Genomic DNA, 21,474 nt, shown 5'->3' with positions numbered 1-21,474 from the left:
AACTCAGTATCCTCAGCAAACAGCTAGCTTTCATGAATTTAGAGTTTAAGAATTTCATCGGATATTATATAAAGTCCACAGCATAGTTTTCCCGCTGTAATCATCTACCTGTGGCCCCACCAGCATGTTTGGTAAGTACATGGATTTATGACTTTCTTTGTTCGGTCACTGACAAAATCTCCCGTAACCACTTCCACAGTGGAGCATGTATAGGGAGGCCCGAGTCTGTGTTCCCAGGGCATGCTCACCCATACTGGGCTCCAGAGAGGAGCTGTCTTTTATTTCTTTTAAGGTGAGAACTGGGTCAACCACTTTTCCGGGAACTGTAACTCTCCCCTCCCCCCCTTGCCACCGCTCAACTGTCATTTCTCTTTCACGGCCTAGATGTCTTTTCCTGTGCTTCTCTAGAAATCATCTGTCATCAGCCACAGATTCCAAGTGTGGGGGGGGACTTGGCCCCTGGATTTCGACAGTTCTATATTTACAAAGACTCTGTTGAGGTCAAATGCAAGAAGGATTCTGTTTTCAGAGGCAACAGTGTCATCCGCTGTGAAGCTAATAGCGAGTGGTACCCTTCTGTCCCCACTTGTGAGGCCAGTGAGTAAGGACTATGAAGGGGCTGCAGTGTTTGCAACTAAGGTTATCCAGAATATGGGTGGGATACATTTATAGGTGCAAACCCACTTTGAATTTCATGTGTTTATTTGGTTACACACACACACACACACACACACACACACACACACACACACACCACTGTACACATGTGAAAGAACAACTTCCTGGAGCTTGTTTTCTTTTGTCATGTGGGTCTAGGGAATGGAACTCAGGATTTTAGTCTTAGTAGCAAGCACCTGAGCCCACGGAACTGTCTCAGTGACTCCCCAAACCTACGTTAATGCAACAATCACACACGTTAAATTTCTATTATACTTTTCTCCCCCACTTTTCTTGTTAGAAGGAAGACATTCTTGTCAGTAATATTCTACTGTTATTTAACACGTATATTACATAGTTTTCATGCCCCGAGTCCACTGGTAATATGAATTAAGTAATTGCTATAAAAATCGTCCTGTAGGATTGCCAGCAGGACGGCTCAATGACTAAATGTGCTTGTCTCCAAAAATAATAAATGGAGTTTGATCCCCAAAACCCACTTTCTGGAAGGTGTTAATGAAAGAAACAGCTCTCATCTCAAAGGAATGCAGATGACGGTTTATTCTAGGGCTGTCTATGAGTGGCCATGGCCTGAGAACACACATGTTGTTTTCCTCAAATCCCATGTTCTAATGAGGCAACAGTTCCATGAAGTTATTAGAGAAACAGAAGGGTATAAATCATGCTGGTTGTTCCCTCTGGTAGTCCAGTTCCATCACAGTGGGAAACCTCTGTTACTGCCTTGGATACTGTAGGATTGCATCTTCAGCCCTTTAGAAGGTAAGGAACTAGGGATCTGTTGAACTGTGGAGTTGACCATGATTGCATTTCAGGCATCAGCTTTATTAAGAGAAAGGAACTTTAGGGGAGAGACCATTAGAGAGGGACAGTATACTCAATTAAAAACAGTATGGCAGGACCTTAAGGGACAGAAACGTTTTCCCATTAAAACTAGAAAGGGCTTCTTTAAGAGGAATAGTGTAAAATGTGTGTGTGTGAGAGAGAAACAGAGACAGAGAGAGAGAGAGAGAGAGAGAGAGAGAGAGAGAGAGAGAGAGAGGAGAGAGGAGAGAGGAAGAGACAGACACAGTGATAGATGATAATAGAGATGTAGAGATAGATAGGTAGATGATAAATAAATAGAAAGATAGATGATAGGGATAGATTATAGAGACAGATGATAGAGATAGATAGAGATGGGTGGATAGATAGATGCCAGATATATGATAGAGATAAATAATAGATAGATAGGTAGACAGATGAAAAAGATGGATGGATGATATAGATAGAGATGGATGGATGGATAGATATAGACAGATAGACAGACAGACAGACAGACAGACAGATAGATATGGATGGAGAGAGAGAGCTGCAATGAGAGGGATGGAACAGCGAGGCACAGATGCATTTTTTATAAGTCCTAGGGCTTTTGTGGGAAGTTGTACACCTTGTGATTTAGTCTGGGACCCTTTATATGACAAGGAGCATGGAGGAGCCAGGCACGGCTCAGGACCGAAAATTAGGAGTTGTAAAATCATAGCACTACACGGTCTCTGAACTCCTAAGAAGAAAGATGCCACAGATGAAGGGTAAGGCTGATTTCTCAGACTGTGGGATCACAGGAGCAGGCCATGAGATAACATTTCCAAAAAGAATGAATTTATACATAAAGAAATCAGAGGAGGAGACATGAAGAATAATGGATAATGTACATCAAATTTGAGTCTCTGGCTTCCTCAAGCTAACTAGAAACAGAGGACTGGATTGTAGCCTCCTCCATCGAGCTGATAGTTGGGGGTGGGCTTTGGGGCAGAGGCTGACATTTGCTAGACTCGTGCATCAGGAAGACATAGCTCATTCAAGTCTGTGTAGTGTGTCAAACAGCAGTTGGGGTGATTGAGTCAACAGGCAGAATACAGAGGATACGAACATAAGGATGCCATGTCTGGGGACTATGAAGAGCTTGGAAATCCATTTTAAAAACAAATTTGATAAGACGAGGTGAGCTACATAGTTTGGTGAACGGTATATTTTTGATATTTTAAGGTAGGTTAGGAAAGACTGTTGAGAAGGCATCAGAGGATAAAGGCAGGCTTTAGTATGATTAGGCTTGTTCCAGATGTGTCTAAAGTTAATGTTATTAAATAGTTTCAGAGCCTCAGTCACAAGAATGCTGTCACACACAGAGGAAGGCAATAGCCTGACAAATGTTTTTAAAAGGGCTAACATATTCATCCCAGAATAACTTTGGCTTTGGATCTGTAGTGTTGTAACTCCTATAGATGCCTGTCACAGACATTCTACCTGCATAGGTAGAGCTTGTTGGAGCCTTGGCACAGATGTGGCCTCTTACTGGTGACATCACATTTTTCTGTGCATAGCACTGTTATCTTACCTCTCACATGGCCAGGAGCTGACCCCAGCCCTCATGACTGAGGCTGAGGAACCAGGAAGTCTTCAGGAAGAGAAACGATACCAGAACCATTGAGGAAGAAATTCCTGGATCATATGAATCTATTAATCATCATGACCTGGTGTGATTTTTTTTGTCCTCTTCATTTCAAATAACATTTTATATGTGAAATTTAAAAATTCAAATAATCCAGAACTCAATACGTCCTAAAGAAGAAATCAACGAAGGAAACAAGTATTTAGAATTAAATATAGAAGAGACCGAATCTAATTGTCTCTACCAAGTAATACAGGAAGTTTGGTAAGCAGATGTATATATGAATGTCCCAGGGAGGATTAATTCTGTAAATAAAACTTTCTGCTGTCCATCAGGCAAAGGCTATGCAGCAGGTGTTTTACCCTGTAGAATGACATATAAAAATTCACCTAAATATTATGAAGACACAGCTCAACTCTTTAAAAAAATTCAATAACCTTTGTGTGGCATTTAGAAATAGCTCAGACACAAAGCCCAGACAATTTTCCGTCGATCTCAAATTTGACGATTTCCCAGGAAGTAATCTTGATTGAACTGGGTCGGATCCCCTAGACTCGTGTTTGTCGGTCACAGTGATCAAACCAAAATGACCTTTAATCCTCAAACGAGCTCCAACTCAGCCTCCGTTTCTGCAGCATGGACCCTTTGCTCGGGCTTTCTGATTCTGGCTTAGGACTGTCTTGTCATGCTCCTTCTCTAACCATTTCCTCGTTCTTACATCCTCCTAACATCCAACTTTCTGCTTTTATTTTGTTTTGTTTTAACATCACGAGATACTAAAAATAAAATTTACCAACCTGGTAAGAGAGAATTACACTCAAATTACATTTGTAGCTCTAGTTGTAAGGGAGCGGTTAGGTGATTTTAGATCCTAAATTTTCCCACTAAGGTTTTAGATTATAAATTTTCCCAAGAAAGGCAGAAAACTTTGTCTGTTAACCCTTTAATCACTCGTTACTTTTACTACACTGTAAACAACTGTTCTGAATAAAATTATTATGTTTAAAGGGAAACCCAAGAAGTTTGTTCTGAATCACAAACACATCATAATAAGTTACTCTTGCTAAGTAAAGCTGTGACAGCCATCTTAAATCCCATTTTCATGGCTCTCTGCCAGTCCCAGTAACATTCTTCATAATGTTTTTCATGGCCAGATGGTTGTACTGACGTACCAGATATTCCCTATGCTTCCTGGGAGGGCAATAAGTTTCCCTTAAGAAATTTTGAAATATTTGAGATTGGGACCAAATTGAAATACCGGTGCAAGCCTGGCTACCGACCGGTTCTCATGGAGCCCCAGATCGTGACATGTCAAGAGAATCTGACGTGGACGCCTTCCAAAGGCTGTGAACGTAAGTGACCTTGAACTAGAGAAAGCCATTCATTGCACAAGTCTTTCTAGTTATCTATTGAATGGATTGAGCACAATCTTTGAAATTTCCTGGGGCCCGTTTCAGAACATAAGATATGATTAATTTTTATAAAAAATCAGTGCACATTTGAATAGATGCCTTATTTTGTGATTATTAAGTGTTCTATGTTAGTCAGTTAGTTCTGATTCTGTGAGGTTAGGATTGAAATCTCTATATCAGTTTCCACTGAAGGACCGATGACATGTTTATGCTTTATCTTTTAATCTTTAAAACATTTTTTGGTATCTTGAGATGGCGTTCATAGATGTGTGCATGTTTGAAATGGTATATCTTACTGATGTATTTCACATTTATTATTATGAAATGACCCTTTATAGCTGTAGTTTTTTGTCTTTAGGTTATATTTTCATATCAATACAGCTCACAGCTTATTTAAATTTGTATTGAATGACTTAGTTTTAAGATTTCTGTTGTTCAATATTTTAAATATGTTTTTCAAGCAGGTGAATGTGCAATTAACGTAATTAGTATTGCACTTGAAATTATAACATATAATTATATGACATATAATAGTAAACTATGTTTTCTGCCTTTTGTATTGTTATCTCCTTGACTTCTTTTGAATTAATAATTTCTTTCCTTTCTCTTTGTGTGTCTCTTCCTTTGTTTATTTTTCTACACACACACACACACACACACACCTAGCTTTTATTTGCTTTAGTATATAGTGAAAATTATAGCATGCATTTTTAGTTTTTGCTATAATGCCTTCATTTCTTTCAAGGTTAGAAAGACTTAGAGCCCTAATTTACTTATACTCAATTTAGATGCTATTTTTAATATATTTTAACTCTATGTAATTTTTAAATGCCACCTAACTGTTCTCATTGATACCTGCCATTGAATCTCTTCTGATTCTTTTTTTGTGTGTTGATGAATTTTATTTGCAAATTAAAAACAATGTTTCAAAGCTATTATCTTCTGTATGTGTTCAAAGACAAAATTAGCTATTTATGTTTATTTATCTCCTAAAACCACTAGTTATTTTTTATTAAAAATTTCCACCTCCTCCCATTTCCCTCCCCTTTCCCCCCCACTACCCCCTCCCTCTCCAGTCCAAAGAACTGTCAGGGTTCCCTGCCCTCTGGGAAGTCCAAGGTCCTCCCTGCTCCATCCAGGTCCAGGAAGGTGAGCATCCAAACAGACTAGGCTCCCACAAAGGCAGTACATGCAGTAGAATCAAAACCAATGCCATTGTCCTTGGCTTCTCAGTCAGCCCTCATGTCAGGCACGTTCAGAGCATGTGATCAAACCAGACTCTCTTCTGATTCTTTAGACTTCCCATGCCATGTTCCTTTCCCCAATGGATACTCTAGTCTCCTTTAGTGAGGATCTACTGGTTATGAAATGTCCTTTGTCTCTTGCCATGTCTTCACCTTACCATTTGGGGATATGTTTTAAGGGCAGACAAGTCTAGACAGACAACTGTTTTCTTTGGTCATATAAATTTTATACCATCTTGGCTTATTTTTGACATGAATTTTACTTTTGTTTACACTCATGATTATTTCAAAGGATTTTTTCCTGACTACTTGCTAGACGCTTCCTTTCCTCAGTTTTTCAACACTTTTCCTGGGTGTGTATTCTTTTGCTACACAAACATGGTGATCTGCATTGAGTCCCTGGAACCAACAAAGGTGAAAGAGAAAAACTGACTTCCTTAGTCTCAGGGGTTAATTTTAGATTATTAGGTTTGTGCATCAAGTGCCTTTACTCACTGAGCTTTTTCTCTGGAACTCAAACATATTGATTTTAACCGATAACCTTTTACCTCTTGTCCCTGCACGTTCTTGGTAACCTCAGAATACAAAGCCCAACTTTAAATTATAGAAAACCACAGCTAATCAAAATGCAGGGTTGTTGAGCCCAGTCCCAGTGGATAATCTACAAAACACTCCCACACTTAAGGCTCCAGGAACATTGCCAAGAAGACAGGGTGGAAAGAGTGTAAGAGCAAGAGGACCAGGGACTGTGCTGTGAGATTGTCTCTCCTAGGAATGTCAGAAGCTACAACCATAAAGTCTCTCCCGCATGACTGCCTACACATGAGCGGAAGAAGGAAAATACTGACAAACATGCCAAAAGGGACAGTGAAAATCCCATGGGGTCTCAACACTACACAAAGATCTACAGGCAACTAAGGATGCTGACAATGGAATAGGTAGTCTTCCCCAGGGAAGAACACACCAATTGGTTATTTAATACCAAATGGTCAGCCTTGATAACACACCACACACACACACACACACACACACACACACACACACACACACACACACACACACACACACCACATGCATGTAACAATTATTAATGACAAAAGAGGCCCCAAATTTAAAAAACAGCAAAGAAGGGTATATGGGAGTGTTTGGAGAGAGAAAAGGAAAGGGAGAAATGATGTAAGTACATTCTCAAAAATAAAAGAAAACAAGCCTCATCGTCTTTAACAGCTTCAATTTCAACACTGTTTAAAAGTCTAAGCACAGAATCCAGGCAGTCTCTCAACCGCGAGCCCCTGTAAGATATAAGTGACATGGTTCTAATGTCAATGACACATAATAATAATTTACATTTTAAATAGAAAAAAACCAGAGATTTCAAAAGGAATTATTAGATTCAAGTGATACTGAAACCCAGTATTGAAAACACTAAATCTTGTAGCTGTGGGTCTGGCATCTGGGACACATGAAGAAATCAGCTGGGCTCCCAGGGGCCTCCCCCTCACCGTTTCACACAGGGGCCTCTCAGTGAACTCCTCGTAGAGCCTCCAGCCCTGTTATATACTGACTGATCTTAGTGACTCCCTGAAACTTCTAAACAAGTCTTGCATCTGTCATGTTTCGAAACAAATGCCACGTGGATGCTGCTGCTAAGTTCTACTGTTAGTGAAGGATGGAGCCTGGCCTTTTGGACCACAGCTATTGTGGGTTTTGCTGCTTTGTTGGCTAAATCAGCCACTTTCCTAAGCAGTCAGTTTAGATGGGGGACCCCTGAGGCTTCAGTATTGGATTCCACATCTCATTTCACGTGCATTTGCATTTTCACAAATTGGCTCCTTTGATGGGTGTGGTCTTGCTTCGAAGGAGCCTTTCCTATTATTCCAAAGGAAAGAGTGGGGTTTCTTTTAAACATTTGTAGATGTTTTGTTCTATGCACTTTCCTTGCCTGAAGTTTTAAACTTGTGTGTGCAACTTTCCTTGCTACATTTCACATTCTTTTTAATATTTTTAATTTCTTCCTTTCCCCTTCCCCCTCCCTCCCTCCCTCCCTCCCTCCCTCCCTCCCTCCCTCCCTCCCTCCCTCCCTCCTTCCCTCCCTCCCTCCCTCCCTCCTCTCTCTGTCTCTCTCTCTCTGTTGTAGATCTGAACAAGAATGCTGAGAATTAATCATGTCATAGATTGAACATTAGGATGTCTTGAAATTTCCTGTACCAAAGACATTAGTTGCTTACTAATGAGTTAAGCATTGCTCAGTTTCTCAAGACACAGGCAGGGTGAAGCCAGATTCTTGGCCAGAATAGCAAAAATGGCCTCTTGGCTAGTTCCCAATAGAGCTGTTAATTGTTCCCCTCTGAAACTTCATAAACTGGCTTCCAGAATCTGCATCTGACATTCTGGTTTTACAGCCCCCACCATAATCATTCTTTAAGTTCTGTTTGCAGGGCTCTGGGTCTGATGTTCCAAACTCTTCCATATTGCTCTCAAAACCAGTTCTAAAACCCAAAGAATCATATGTTCACATTATAACAGCAAAGAACCTACTTCTTAGTACTAATTTTCTGCACTATTTTCTTTTCTGATTGCTGAAACAAAGTACCTTATGAAAGCAACATATAGGTGAGAAAGATTTGTTTTGGCTTACAGGTCTAGGAGCCGCCACACAGCATGTATAGGCAGGAACCAGAGAGCCTTGAATGCTGGTGCTCAACCTGTTCCTCTTTTATCCAGTCCAGAACCTAGGGGATAGAATGGTGTTGCCTGTATTCACAGGGTGTCTTTCCATCCCAGTTAACCAAGTCTAGATAATTTCTCACAGACATGCCTTGTCTGGATAATCTCTCAAAGGTCTGAGCAGAGATTTATCTCCTGGGGGATTCCAGAGCCCATCAAGTTGACAACTCTAACCATTACAATTGCCTAATATTCCTAATGCTTTCCTAATTGAGTCATTGAGATTTTCCTGTAAATGTGATAACATCATCTGTGGACAGTGGTGACAACTTCCCCTTACAACTTTACATTTTAATAAACTTTTCACTTGCTTCTTTGCTGTGGCTAGGTCTTCCAGTACTGTCTTGCCTCAAAATGGTGAACATGGATATTTTGTTTTATTTTGGATCCTATAGAGAAATATTTAAGCTTTACCCACTTAGGATTATGTTTACTGTAGGTATATTCCATATGGCATATGGTTTTTATACCTTCTTTTCTCAGAGATATTTGCATGAAAGTGTTTTTAGTTTTATCAAAAATTCATCTATATACTACAGTTTATTTATTTCATTTTATTGATGTAGTGTATTGTGATTGTTGATTTGCCTGTGTTAAACCATCTTTCCATTATTGGGATAGCTCTCAATAGATAATGGTCAATAGTCTTTTCAAGGTGCTGTTGAACTTGGCTTGATAAAATTTTGTTGAGGATTTTTGTCTCTTTTTTTAGGGATATTACCCTGTAACTTTCTTTTTTTGTGAGTCATTGTCTGACTTTGGAATGAGCATCTTATAAAAAGAGTTTGAAAGAACTCTTTTTGTTTTAGCTCTTACATTAGTCAAGAACTGGTATTAGTGAAAACCCCTGGAACTGTTCATGCCTTTGATAGGAGAGAGATTTTATTGTTGGTTCAGTCTCATTATTTACTGGTCTTCTCTTTCTTCATGACTCAATCCTTGCAAGGTCAAGTATTCAGAATCATATCTCCGAATATGAGCATTTCTTATGTGACTATTTTCCCTGCTGAGGCAGAGCAATCATAAATTTAAGGCCCTCCTGAACTGCAGAGCAAGTTCAAGACAATTATTGTGTTCTTTGGGCTGGTGGTGACTGCTGAAATTTCAACATTAGTTACCTTCCCAAGTCAAGGTTTACCACAGTCATAGACCCAGTCTTTATCAGTGTCTTAGCAGTTGAGGGTGCTCCAAGTCCACACTTGTCACAACCTGCAGTTAGTCTGAAGCTCAGGATGGTTGATGAAGGTTCTGAGGAAGGTATTCCATTCCTATTAGGTCCTGAAGACTTTGATTTCAGCTGGGGAAGACCTAGAATCTTCATTCACAGTCACTGGCCTGTAATTTGGTGCCATAGATTATGCCTGCAATGGACAGTGCTGTGGTCACCTGGCTAGTGGATCACTGGATCATCCTGGATTCTATTGCTTGTCGGGACCAGCACAGCACTGCACAGGACCAGGACCAAGGACCGAGACTCCATCTTCTAAGACTGCCTGCTATTGTCTATTTTTGGCCAGAGAGCACCCAGCCTGACAGAAATGAGCTCTATTGTACGTTCTACCCAAGCTTTGCTTGTATCTTCAACCCGTTCCCTTGGCAACAGTGAACCTAACTATGGGTACAACTTATGGACCAAAGATTCTGCCCATTGTATTCTGCCCATATTGGGTTTTAGCACAGCAGGAATTACAAAATAGAGTTTTGAGCTTGCTTTCTTATTCTGCCTTCAGTAGATGGAGTCTTTCCTTATTGAAGGTTAAGATAGTCCAAGGTTAAGAAAGGAAAATTAAAAATGACCCTTTGGTCACTAAATCTGATATTAATCTAGGTCACACTGGAAATTTATACCTGAACAGAGCCCTGAGAGACTGTTCTCAGGTCCATACTATGGCAGACAACAGAAATAAAATTGCTATGAAAGAGTTTGTCCTTTAGAGGTCTCAGATTTTCTATTGTCTACGGAGATTCTGTCCACAGATGCTGATCTAGAAGTAGGGGCCATGGAGCCCTGCCCAGTAGTGATCACCAAGGTAAACATGGTACAGGTTGTAGGGCATATGTCTAGTTCCCTCTCTTTCTTCCAAGTAAAAGATGGCTCTCTCCCTATAGAAGTGCTTGGGGGGGGGGGGATAGGGTGAGCTGGGAGTGAGTGGCTATGATATAGGCAACTCTTTCCCCCTTTGTTTCCTTCTTCAACACATCTTTTATTTTTACTAGGCTCAAACTTATTATAATGTCCTCCTGCTAGATTCTCCTAACTTTTTGTGAAGATATTCTTTATAATAATTGGGTTTGGGATTGTCCTTCCATAAGTATTATGCAGAAGATCACAGATAGCACCACTAAGGCTATTGATAGAGTTATGGATCAGGATATACCGACAGAAGACTTACAAAAGTTTTTGTCAGAGAACCTAGCACATTGCCTAGCAGTTCCAAGTATACATGTGGTGGTTTGAATACTTGGTCCCTGGTTGGTGGAACTGTTTGGGAACAATGTGGAGGTGTGGCTTTGTTGAAGGAGGTGCATCACAGGAGGAAGGCTTTGAGGTTTCAAAAGAGACACACCATTTTCAGTGTGCCTTCTGCCTCCCGTTTATGAGTTAAAATAAGGGTTCTCACCTGATGCTCCAACCACCTGTCACCATGCCCCCCTCTCTGCCATCATAGTCTCTAACCCCATGGGGCCATAAGTCCAACTAGACTCTTCCTTTTTAAAATTGACTTCATCATGGTATCTCATCACAGGAATGAAAAAGCAACCAACAATATGTTTTAACAGGGGAAATGATCAAATAAAGACTCATCCTGCCATCTTGACACAGCCCTTCTTTCTCTTTTCTTCTGAATCATGGTTATAAATACTAAAAGTTAAATATACTCCACTGATCAGTGTGTAGTGTTGCAATCATCAACTGCATTTCTCTACTGTTTTACACTGAATGTTTCTAGAATTTATTCAACTGAAACTTTATACCTACTAAAAGTTTTTTTCCTCTCCCCTGAAAGCAACATTTCATCCTGTTACCAGGAGTTTGATTATTAATGTCTTCCATGAGATAGAGTCACAGCTTCAAAGGTGTCTTTCCCATAAAATGAAGCATGTACATTTTCTTTTATCTCCCAGGAGCATGTTGCCCAACGCCAAATATGGATAAAATCAGGATTGTAAGTGAAAGGAGAGATTTAACTGGTGTATGCATCTATGCCTATGGAGACTATGTTTTCTATATCTGTGCTGAAGGCTCTTACCCTATGTCGACTGATGGGAGGAGTTCATGTCAAGCGGATGGAAGGTGGGAACCTGCAATGCCATCATGTCAGGGAGGTAAGACTGCTGAGGGAACTTGTCGTCATCATTCCCCAGATATCCCAAGTTGTAGTGATGAGGCAATCAGGCCTGCTTTTGTCCTGCCCAGCTCCTGCCCGGCTAACTTAGCCCCGGAAATAATAACATGGAAACTGTATTCATTTAAACACTGCCTGGCCCATTATATCTAGCCTCTTCTTGGCTAATTCTCATATCTTGCTTTAACCCATACCTAGTAATCTGTATATCACCACAGGATTGTGGCTTACCGGGAAGATTCTAACCTACATCCATCTCAGGCTGGAGCTTCATGGCGTCTGCCTGACTCTGCTTTCTTCCTCCCAGCATTCTGTTCTGTCTACTTCACCCACCTAAGGGCTGACCTATCAAAAGGCCAAGGTAGTTTCCTTATTTGACCAATGAAAGTAACATATAGACAGAAGACCCTCCTACATCACCAAGTGATTCTATGCAGTTTCATGAAGAATAATCTTCTTAAAAAGTAATTGAGTTTGGGCTAGGTGGTAGTGGTACATGCCTTTAATCGGGAGGCAGAGGCAGGTGAATCTCTGTGAGTTAGAGGCCAGCCTGGTCTACAAGAGCTAGTTCCAGGACAGGATCCAAAGCTACAGAGAAACCCTGTCATGAAAAACCAAAAAAAAAAAAAAAAGTAATGGGTTTGGGATTGTCCTTCCAATAAGTATTATGCGGAAGATCACAGATATTTATCCTAGCACCACCAAGGCTATTGGTAGAGTTATGGATCAAGATATACTGACAGAGGACTTACAAAAGGTTTTGTTAGAGAACCTAGGACATTGAATAAAATCCTTCAATGTTGCAGTTTGCTAATGTTCTTGCATATATTATCTGTTAATGTTATGGCCACTATTTTAGCAATGTAAAAGACTAATCCACGAGTCTCTGTATTTATACACCAAGGGGAAAACAATGGCTTATAGAATTATGAAACAATGGAAGATTTCTTATGGGCGGGAAGATTGTGTACTAGTGACTGACATCACCCTTATCCTTTTTCTCATTATGACTCAGAAATGCAATCCCATGGTGCTGTTACCTCACCAAATGTATCAGAAACAGTCACGAAGAGCAATAAATATCTATCTGATAATGGTAAGTCACTGAAAATATCATTGTAGAGTAATGTGGCTATCTTACTATGAATGATTCCTTACCTCAACATGACAGTCTATTGCACACCATAGTTTGGGTTAATATAAAAGCAAAGTTTAAGAAGATATAATGAGATCTAGCATAATTTTGTAGAATGTCATAGGAAATAGGGATGGGATGTGGAAAAGAATCATGATTAAAATAATACCCATCATAGTCTTCAAGAACACTATAAAGGAGAGTTGAAGTAAATTACCTCTGCGCTGGGGTTGTAAACTGACATGACTAGTCTTTCAGTACTGCCCATTCTGTTTCCTTTACTCAGCACACCCGTAGGCTTGGGCTTTCTGACAGCTGGGATATCTCCAGCTGTTAGTCCTGGTGAACAGAATTTCTTCATGCCTCAAAATTGCCTACTTAGTCCAAATCCCGCTGGTGCAACTCAACAGTGACTGTCTTGAGCTCCAGATATACTATTTCCCGAACCAGTATATATCAGACATCCTGACTTCTTCATCATGATATATCTTCATCATGATCACAGCTTATTGCCACAAAGTATGGTAATACTTACCCTCATCCAAGCTGTCCCAGTATGTAAAGAAGCCCAGAGAAATTTGCTGAGAGCTATAGCTTAAATATCAATGGTCAGCCTCAGTGTCCACTGCTTGGATTGTTTATATCAATGGACAACTTCAGTGTCCACTGCTTGGATTGTTTATTTCAATCATCAGCTTCAGTGTCCACTGCTTGGATTGTTATATCAATGGACAGCTTCAGTGTCCACTAGTTAGATTATTTTGCTTCTGGTCTTAGCAGCATACATAGTCTACTGATATAAAGATATAAGAAGAAAGTAAGTTATGAAAATATTATGCAAGTATCTTTGTAGGATTAATTTTGAGTGGCATGAACCATACTGGTCCTGTGTTTTCCCCCTATTGGTCACTTATACAGAGATACTGATCAACATCCTGGACGTAGCATCTTTATTCTGTTAAATGTGTGTGTTGTATGTATATATGTATGCATGCATATGTTTCCTGTTTTATTAATTTTTGAGGTTAAAATGCAAATCTATGTATGAGCTTGATTATGGAACTTCTTTCTATTCATAGTGTCATTATACTTTGTTCTAATTTGTTTCTTTCTCCTATAATTCTCTCTCTACCACCTACTTTTCTTTGGCCAGCTCTGTTTTTTCCCCTGAGAGTATCCCTGTTATGCTTTCATGTCACAAATACGATATTATTTTCTCTTTACCCCTATTTTAAGAACTCTTCCTCCCCTTTCATGACTCCCTTTCGAGTTGCACAACTTATACACACACACACACACACACACACACACACACACACACACACACACACACAAACACTTAAATAAAAGAAAGTCAAGATAAAACTCACCAATGCAGAAACAAGAGAAAATAGGAGTAAGCCTACTTTGGCTTTTCTTTTTTTTTAACAGAGCACATACCATGCTAAATGGTGTGTGTGGAGAAGAATTCTACCAGAGAAGTGTCCTGAAAGACTCAAAGCTTCTGGTGCAAGGAAAGCTACGGACCTGCGGACAATCTGTGTTACCAGAAACCCAAGCCAGAGGACAAATATCACAACCACAGAAGACAGCAGAAACACACTGTAAAGGGTGTAGAAGAATCTGAAACTGGAAGATTGCCAATGTCCGAATTCCCCTGTCGTCTCTATTATTGTATGGAAGGGCAGGTGGTTGGATTGTAGGACCATAGGACTAGCAGAACTGTTCACCACAGACTTAAACACAACCTGTGTGGATCAGTGCCACAGCACCCCATAGACACAGCCTAGGACTGAGAGATCTGCGATGCTCAGTATCGTCCTATCCCACTGTGCCCTGTGGAGCAGGGCATCCATCCTCGTGCATCAGCACTCAGAAGATGTGGCCTCCCAATACAACCGAGTGCAGCCTGCAAGGACTGTGGAGATCAGCAGAAGTGAGAGGGTCTGATGCTCACAGACTCGCAACGACCTCATCCTTGCCGTGGCAGGGAGGAACCGGACAGATGACAGGAAGTTTTTTATGCAATGTGTGGCAGAAACCTGATGGACAAAACTGAGGTCAAAACAGGCATTGAACTTTCCCCCAGCCATCAAGAAGCATTGACAGAGAACATAATACTTTTTAAAATAAAAAATATTAATTTATAATAACTTCTCAAAATTATGTACCCATATTTACTAAACCTAGACACTGTGCATCTCAACAAACTTCTATACATGTAGAATAGCTGTTTTGAAGCTAAGAAACCTCATATGTGATTTATACTTTAGTAATCAAATATATTTTATGCACTTATCCACCAACAGAAAATGAAATCAGTAGCTTTTCTATATACCAGTAATGAACTTGCTGACAAGTTATATAAAATATCCCATTCACAATAACTAAAAATAATAAGATATCTAGGAATATGGGGCTGAAGAGATGGGTCAATGGTTAAGAGCCCTGTTGCTCTCTTACAGTATCTGTGTTCAGTTCCCAGCATCCTCCATTCCTCTAGTTTGGGTAAGATACAAGATGTCCTCTTTTGATCCTCAGGAATCAGGCAAAGCATGTGGTTCACATACATACATGCAGACAAAACACTCACACATACGAAATAAAATTAACTAATTAAGAATAAAATTTAATATATATAGGACCAAACCTAACAAAAAAGATGAAAAACCTTAAAACAATGAAAAAAGAAATCAAAGAAGACATTAGGTGTTAAGAAAAAAAAAACCTTTGTCCTGGACTGGCAGAATTAACTTTGTGAAAATAGCTATCCTCTCCAAAGAAATTTATAGACTCAGTGCAATCTCCATGGAAATGTCAATGACATTCTTCACAGAACTTTAAAAACATTTTAAAATTAGCATGGAAACACATATAGAAATTTACAGGTAGCCAAAGTAATCCTAAGCAACCAGAACACAGTCAGAGATTTATTATCCGATCTCAAACTGTGCTATTAAGCCTTAGTGACAAACATAGCATGGTGCTAGTCCAACGGCAGACACATAGATCAACAGAACATAAGGGGCCTGGAAGTAAACTCACACGATATGCACCATATATAAACTCACACGATATGCACTCATGCATGCACTATATATAAACTCACACGATATGCACCATATATAAACTCACACGATATGCACTCATGCATGCACTATATATAAACTCGCACGATATGCACCATATATAAACTTACACGATATGCACTATATATAAACTCACATGATATGCACTATATATAAACTCACATGATATGCACTCATGCATGCACTATATATAAACTCACACGATATGCACTATATATAAACTCACATGATATGCACTATATATAAACTCACATGATATGCACTCATGTATGCACTATATATAAACTCACACGATATGCACCATATATAAACTCACATGATATGCACTCATGCATGCACTATATATAAACTCACATGATATGCACTCATGCATGCACTATATATAAACTCACACGATATGCACCATATATAAACTCACACGATATGCACTCATGCATGCACTATATATAAACTCACACGATATGCACTATATATAAACTCACATGATATGCACTATATATAAACTCACATGATATGCACTCATGCATGCACTATATATAAACTCACATGATATGCACTATATATAAACTCACATGATATGCACTCATGCATGCACTATATATAAACTCACACGATATGCATTATATATAAACTCACATGATATGCACTATATATAAACTCACATGATATGCACTATATATAAACTCACATGATATGCACTCATTATGCATATATAAACTTATATACTATGTGCTCATGTATGCACTATATATAAACTCATACAGATATGCACACCTAATTTTTGACAAAAGAGTTAAAATTTGTTTAAAAAAATCCAATTCAAGAAATATTGCTAGCTGGCAAAATTGGACAAGTACCTATGAAAGAATGAAATTGGACCCCTATTTCTCTCCCTGTACAAAAGGTAATCCAATGTGGATCAAATGTCTTAATTTAACACCAGAAATGCTTAGAAAATTATAGAAAAGCATGCTGAAAACATTTCAGAATACAGGCAATGGAATTCTGCCAGAAATAGCCACAGCTGTTGGCAAACGGGGTTACACGAAGGTAAAAGGCCTCTGCTCAGTGAAGGAAACTATCAGCAGAGCAAACAGACAACAAAGAAAATAGTGGAAGAGCCTTTCCAGCTACACTTCAGAGAAAGGGTTAATTTATAGAATTTTTTAAAGCTACAAACATTAAACAATGATAAAACAAGCTTCCATTCAGCAAGTAGACAATGAACTGGACAGACAGCTCTCAGAAGAAAAATATAAATGGCCAATATATATTTCAAATACACGTTCAGCATAGTCACCAGGGAAATACAAGTTAAGAGTATTTTGATATTTGGTCTCACCCATCAGAACGGCTTTCATCAAGAAAACACAACAGCAATGCCTGTGGCTGTAGAGAAAGAAGACACCTTGTTTCCTATTAGTAGGAGTCTAGACTAGTGTCACCATGACAGGATGGAGGTTCTAAAAAATAAAATTAGGTTGGTGGTGACACATGCCTGTAATCCCAGCACTCGGGAGGCAGAGGCAGGCAGTTCTCTGTGAGTTTGAGGCCAGCCTGGTTAACAGTGAGTTCCAGGACAGGCTCCAAAGCTACAGAGAAACCCTGTCTTGGAAAGCCAAATAGAACTAATATATGACCCAGCTAAACCATCTCTGAGCATACCCTCAAAGGAGTCCATATCTTACCACAGACATACATGCACATCCACATTTACTGAATCTCAAAGACACAGAATCAGCCTGGATGGCCATCAACAGATGGATGGATAGTAAAAATGTGCTACTTACACACAAAGAAATTTTATTTGGCTGTAAAGAGATGAAGTTCATAGTTAAATGGCTAGAACTAGAAAAAAAATGTTGTGAGTTAACAGGCTCAGGGAACCAAATTCTGTGTGTGTTCGTATGTGACTTCAACTTGTTCTTTTGTGTACTGATGTGTGAGTGAGTCTAAGTAGAAACCAGGAAACTGGTGCCCAGTAGAAGGGAGAATGGGCTTTTAGGTTGTAGACCACAGGGGACATGAAAATGGAAGGGGGAAGGGCAGAAGCTGAAGGGAGAAAGTAGGATGGGAGGACCTAGATGGAGAAGCACAGAAAAAACAATTCAGTGTATTTCCCCTACTGGCTTAGTTTTCCTTTGGTCCCATGTCTCCTTTTTCATACCTGCTTTCTCCCTTTGGTTTGAGAACATCTTCTCTCTACTGGTCCTACACCCCATGTTTGACGTAGAGAAACTGATTTTAGAAGCTCACAGATGAGGGGATTTGTCTCAGGTTTGTGACGCCTCGAGTCTCAAATGAGACTCTGGACTTTGTATTTTTAAGTTAGGACAAGTAAGACTTTGTAGTCATTTGTGTGGAATGATTTCATTCTTAAGTGTAAGAGACATGCCGGGCAGTGGTGGCGCACGCCTTTAATCCCAGCACTCGGGAGGCAGAGGCAGGCGGATCTCTGGGAGTTCGAGGCCAGCCTGGTCTACAAGAGCTAGTTCCAGGACAGGAACCAAAAGCTACAGAGAAACCCTGTCTCGAAAAATCAAAAAAAAAAAAAAGTGTAAGAGACATGAACCTATAAAGAAGGGGAAAGGTATTATTCAAATACATCCCCTGTACTTAAGTCCTGTGCTTGAAACCAGAGGCGAATGAGCCCTTATGACGAGATCCTGCGCTAGCCCTGGGGGTGGCTCAGCTATGCCAGGGTGAATTGTGGTTCATGTGAGCTGTTTGTCTGGTCTCTCTGGGTGCTTTATCCTTTCAAACTCACCACTGAAGCACGAAGGAGCCAAATCCAAACCCTATTCCTTCAGATTTGCGTGACGTGAACCAGACTCTAAGGAAACTCACTTCTTTGTGGATTACCCAGAGTACAGTGTTCTGTTATAGGAACAGAAAACAGACAGCCACCTCCTTACCCTGAAGCTTGGATGTCTGAGTGCGTTGAAGCATATATTTGTTGGCCATGCTATGTGTCTTGATGTCTTTTCATTGGGAACCGTTGTCTCTTCAATGTTACACCAGGCCCACTAGCAATGCGGGAAAGATAGGGTTACAAAGTAAGAACAGCAATATTTTCTGTCGTTCAAGGCCTACCTAAATCTTACCTTTTCTCTATTTATTTAATAACATTTAAGATATGAATAGTAAACTTAAAAAATTTGGCAAAAGGAATGTTAAAAATGAACACTAGTTTTCTTTCCTGAGCCCTAAGAGCACAGGTAAGCCCCATTGCCCGAGGCAGCCTCTACCGTTCAGCTGTTCTATGTCTTCCTAGATACTCAGAGGCAAGACTTGATGGCTTTGGTCTAAGAATCTATTTGCGCCTCTAGTAAACTTTCCACAACAACCCTCATTTCTTTCCAAGTATTCAAGAAAGAGGAATTGCAAGGATTAATACCTAGCTCATAAAGTGTTGCAAATTCCCACTAAAATATTATGATGGCCACGATCCGTCCATGGCCTTTCTGGGTCTGTGGGCCAGTGATGCTCCTGGCCGATGAGCTGATGTAGAATGAAGATGAGGTAAGAATGTGACTTCCTCTTCAGTGTCCTTTGTTCCTTTATCATTTTCCTAGCAACCAAAAGTCACTGTTTCTGTTGAACCCTGCATCATTAAAAGATTGAAGAGGACATCCTTAGCATCATGCATTAGATCAAGGTTGTGGGGAAGAAATGCAAGCATAGGTTGTAACACTTAAGGTATATGAGGTTTAGAGGCTTAACTTTCTCAGTTTTGTTGTTAGTCAAATGTTAATAACAATAGAAACTAATTAATAAAAGTATAGCAAAATTTATAAGGCAGCAAAAATTGAGCATGTAAATACGCATAGCACTTTTCTCAATAGATATCAGGACTATTATAATTATTATTGAAATCAGTAAGTTTTGCTGAAACCAAATGCAAGTATACACAAAGTTTCTCGTTATTTTCATTGTCTAATTCAATTTTGACATCTCCTTGAAAGGAGAAAGCTCAAGGGACGTTTCCGCTAGAGGTGTGTGCTCCAAACCGGTGATCATGCATGGAAGCCTGTCTGTGGAGAAAGAGCACTATTCAGAGATGGAAAACATCACCATTCAGTGTGACACCGGATATGACTTAGTTGGCTCCCCGAACATCATCTGTTTGGAAAACAGAACGTGGGACCCTGAGATACCCAAATGTAAGACGGTGAGTGGCACAATCCAGGGAACTTCCGTGATGTCACAAATATAGCAGTCTCTTCCCAGGGTTCTGTCCCAGACTGTGATGGTAGCACCTGGCACCTACCAGGATGCCCAGTTTACTAGATATGCACTTACAACCTTGTGAGCTTGAAGGAACAGATTTTTTTGCTCTATGGCTGCATCCAGAACTTTAGGATTGAGGGTTTCCTAGACCTAGTGCCCTGACCATAACTTTCCATGCCGGTGGTCTGTATACATTTGCTCTGCTTCTGGGGTGTGTGAAAGACCCCCCCCACCTCTCCTTATAGGGCCGCTCTGTATCCTTGGAGCTCCGTGTCTTTTCTTCTTCAACTATACTTTTCTGCTCCTCAAGAGGCATGTGTCTTATAGTCCTAGCAACCTGGTGGTGGGCATCGAAAGTCCTAAGCTCAAGTCTCTCCTGGGTTGTAAAATCCTGCCTGCGCACGCACATGTGCGTGCACACACACACACACACCTCTCTTCCTCATGGTGTGTGGCCTTCATGGGAACACCTGCTGGGGATGCAAAGTCCTGATTTTCTCTATGTCCATCAATTATATCAACCTCACTTTTTGCCAGGAATCCCTCTCAGACTGTACCCTCCCCCATTTATTTCTTTAAATTACCTGTAGGAGGCCCTTGAAGAATGCGAACAAGTGAATGAAGGCAGAAAGCTCTTGCAGTGCCTCCCAAGCCCAGATGAAGTGCAAAAGGCCCTGGAGGTGTACAAGCTGTCTCTGGAGATCAAACAGTTAGAACTGGAGAAAGGGAAGTGGATACGAGTCCACAGGAAACCTTCTAAACATATTAAAATGAAGGGGCCCCTTAGGCCTTTTGGTTAATGCCCAGGATCTCCATGCAGCAGCTGGACTGGCCCCTAAGCGCTACCGCTCTTGTTATGAAGTTTCTGGGACAGAAGAACTTAGGTGGGTTTTTCTCGCTTTGTTTTTGAAGCTATGTCAGTACTTATAGGCTAGTTATTGCGGTTCAGTTGCCTTCTCGGCTCGACTCACGGGAATGGATAAACATAAACTATTAAATGCCAAATGTTTGCGTTGTCATTCTGTTCATTATGTTGCATGAATATGACGGTTCCAGAACACAAATTCACTCTCTAACATGTCTGTAGGTAATTTTATTTCTCCTTTATTTTCTACCTTTCAAAGAATACAGTTCAGACTATCCCAACCCTATTCCTGCTGACTTGTCACAGAATGCCATGACTC

General features: G+C 40.1%; 1 protein-coding gene across 1 annotated transcript in view; it reads left to right on the top strand.

Annotated features, from left to right (window-relative positions):
* The window catches only part of LOC142858216 (zona pellucida sperm-binding protein 3 receptor-like), a 37,315-nt gene extending 16,225 nt beyond the window's left edge, over positions 1–21,090 (top strand). The window contains exons 6-11 of the mRNA XM_075987399.1: positions 409–597; positions 4,261–4,458; positions 11,616–11,816; positions 12,852–12,932; positions 20,026–20,231; positions 20,881–21,090. Coding sequence (XP_075843514.1) covers positions 409–597; positions 4,261–4,458; positions 11,616–11,816; positions 12,852–12,932; positions 20,026–20,231; positions 20,881–21,090 — 1,085 coding nt within the window. The remainder of the gene's footprint in view (positions 1–408; positions 598–4,260; positions 4,459–11,615; positions 11,817–12,851; positions 12,933–20,025; positions 20,232–20,880) is intronic.
* Positions 21,091–21,474: the final 384 nt, after the last annotated feature.

This window comes from Microtus pennsylvanicus, chromosome 10 (assembly GCF_037038515.1).
Source record: "Microtus pennsylvanicus isolate mMicPen1 chromosome 10, mMicPen1.hap1, whole genome shotgun sequence".
NCBI classification, from domain to species: Eukaryota; Metazoa; Chordata; class Mammalia; order Rodentia; family Cricetidae; genus Microtus; species Microtus pennsylvanicus.
This window is presented reverse-complemented; position numbering and strand designations above follow the sequence as displayed.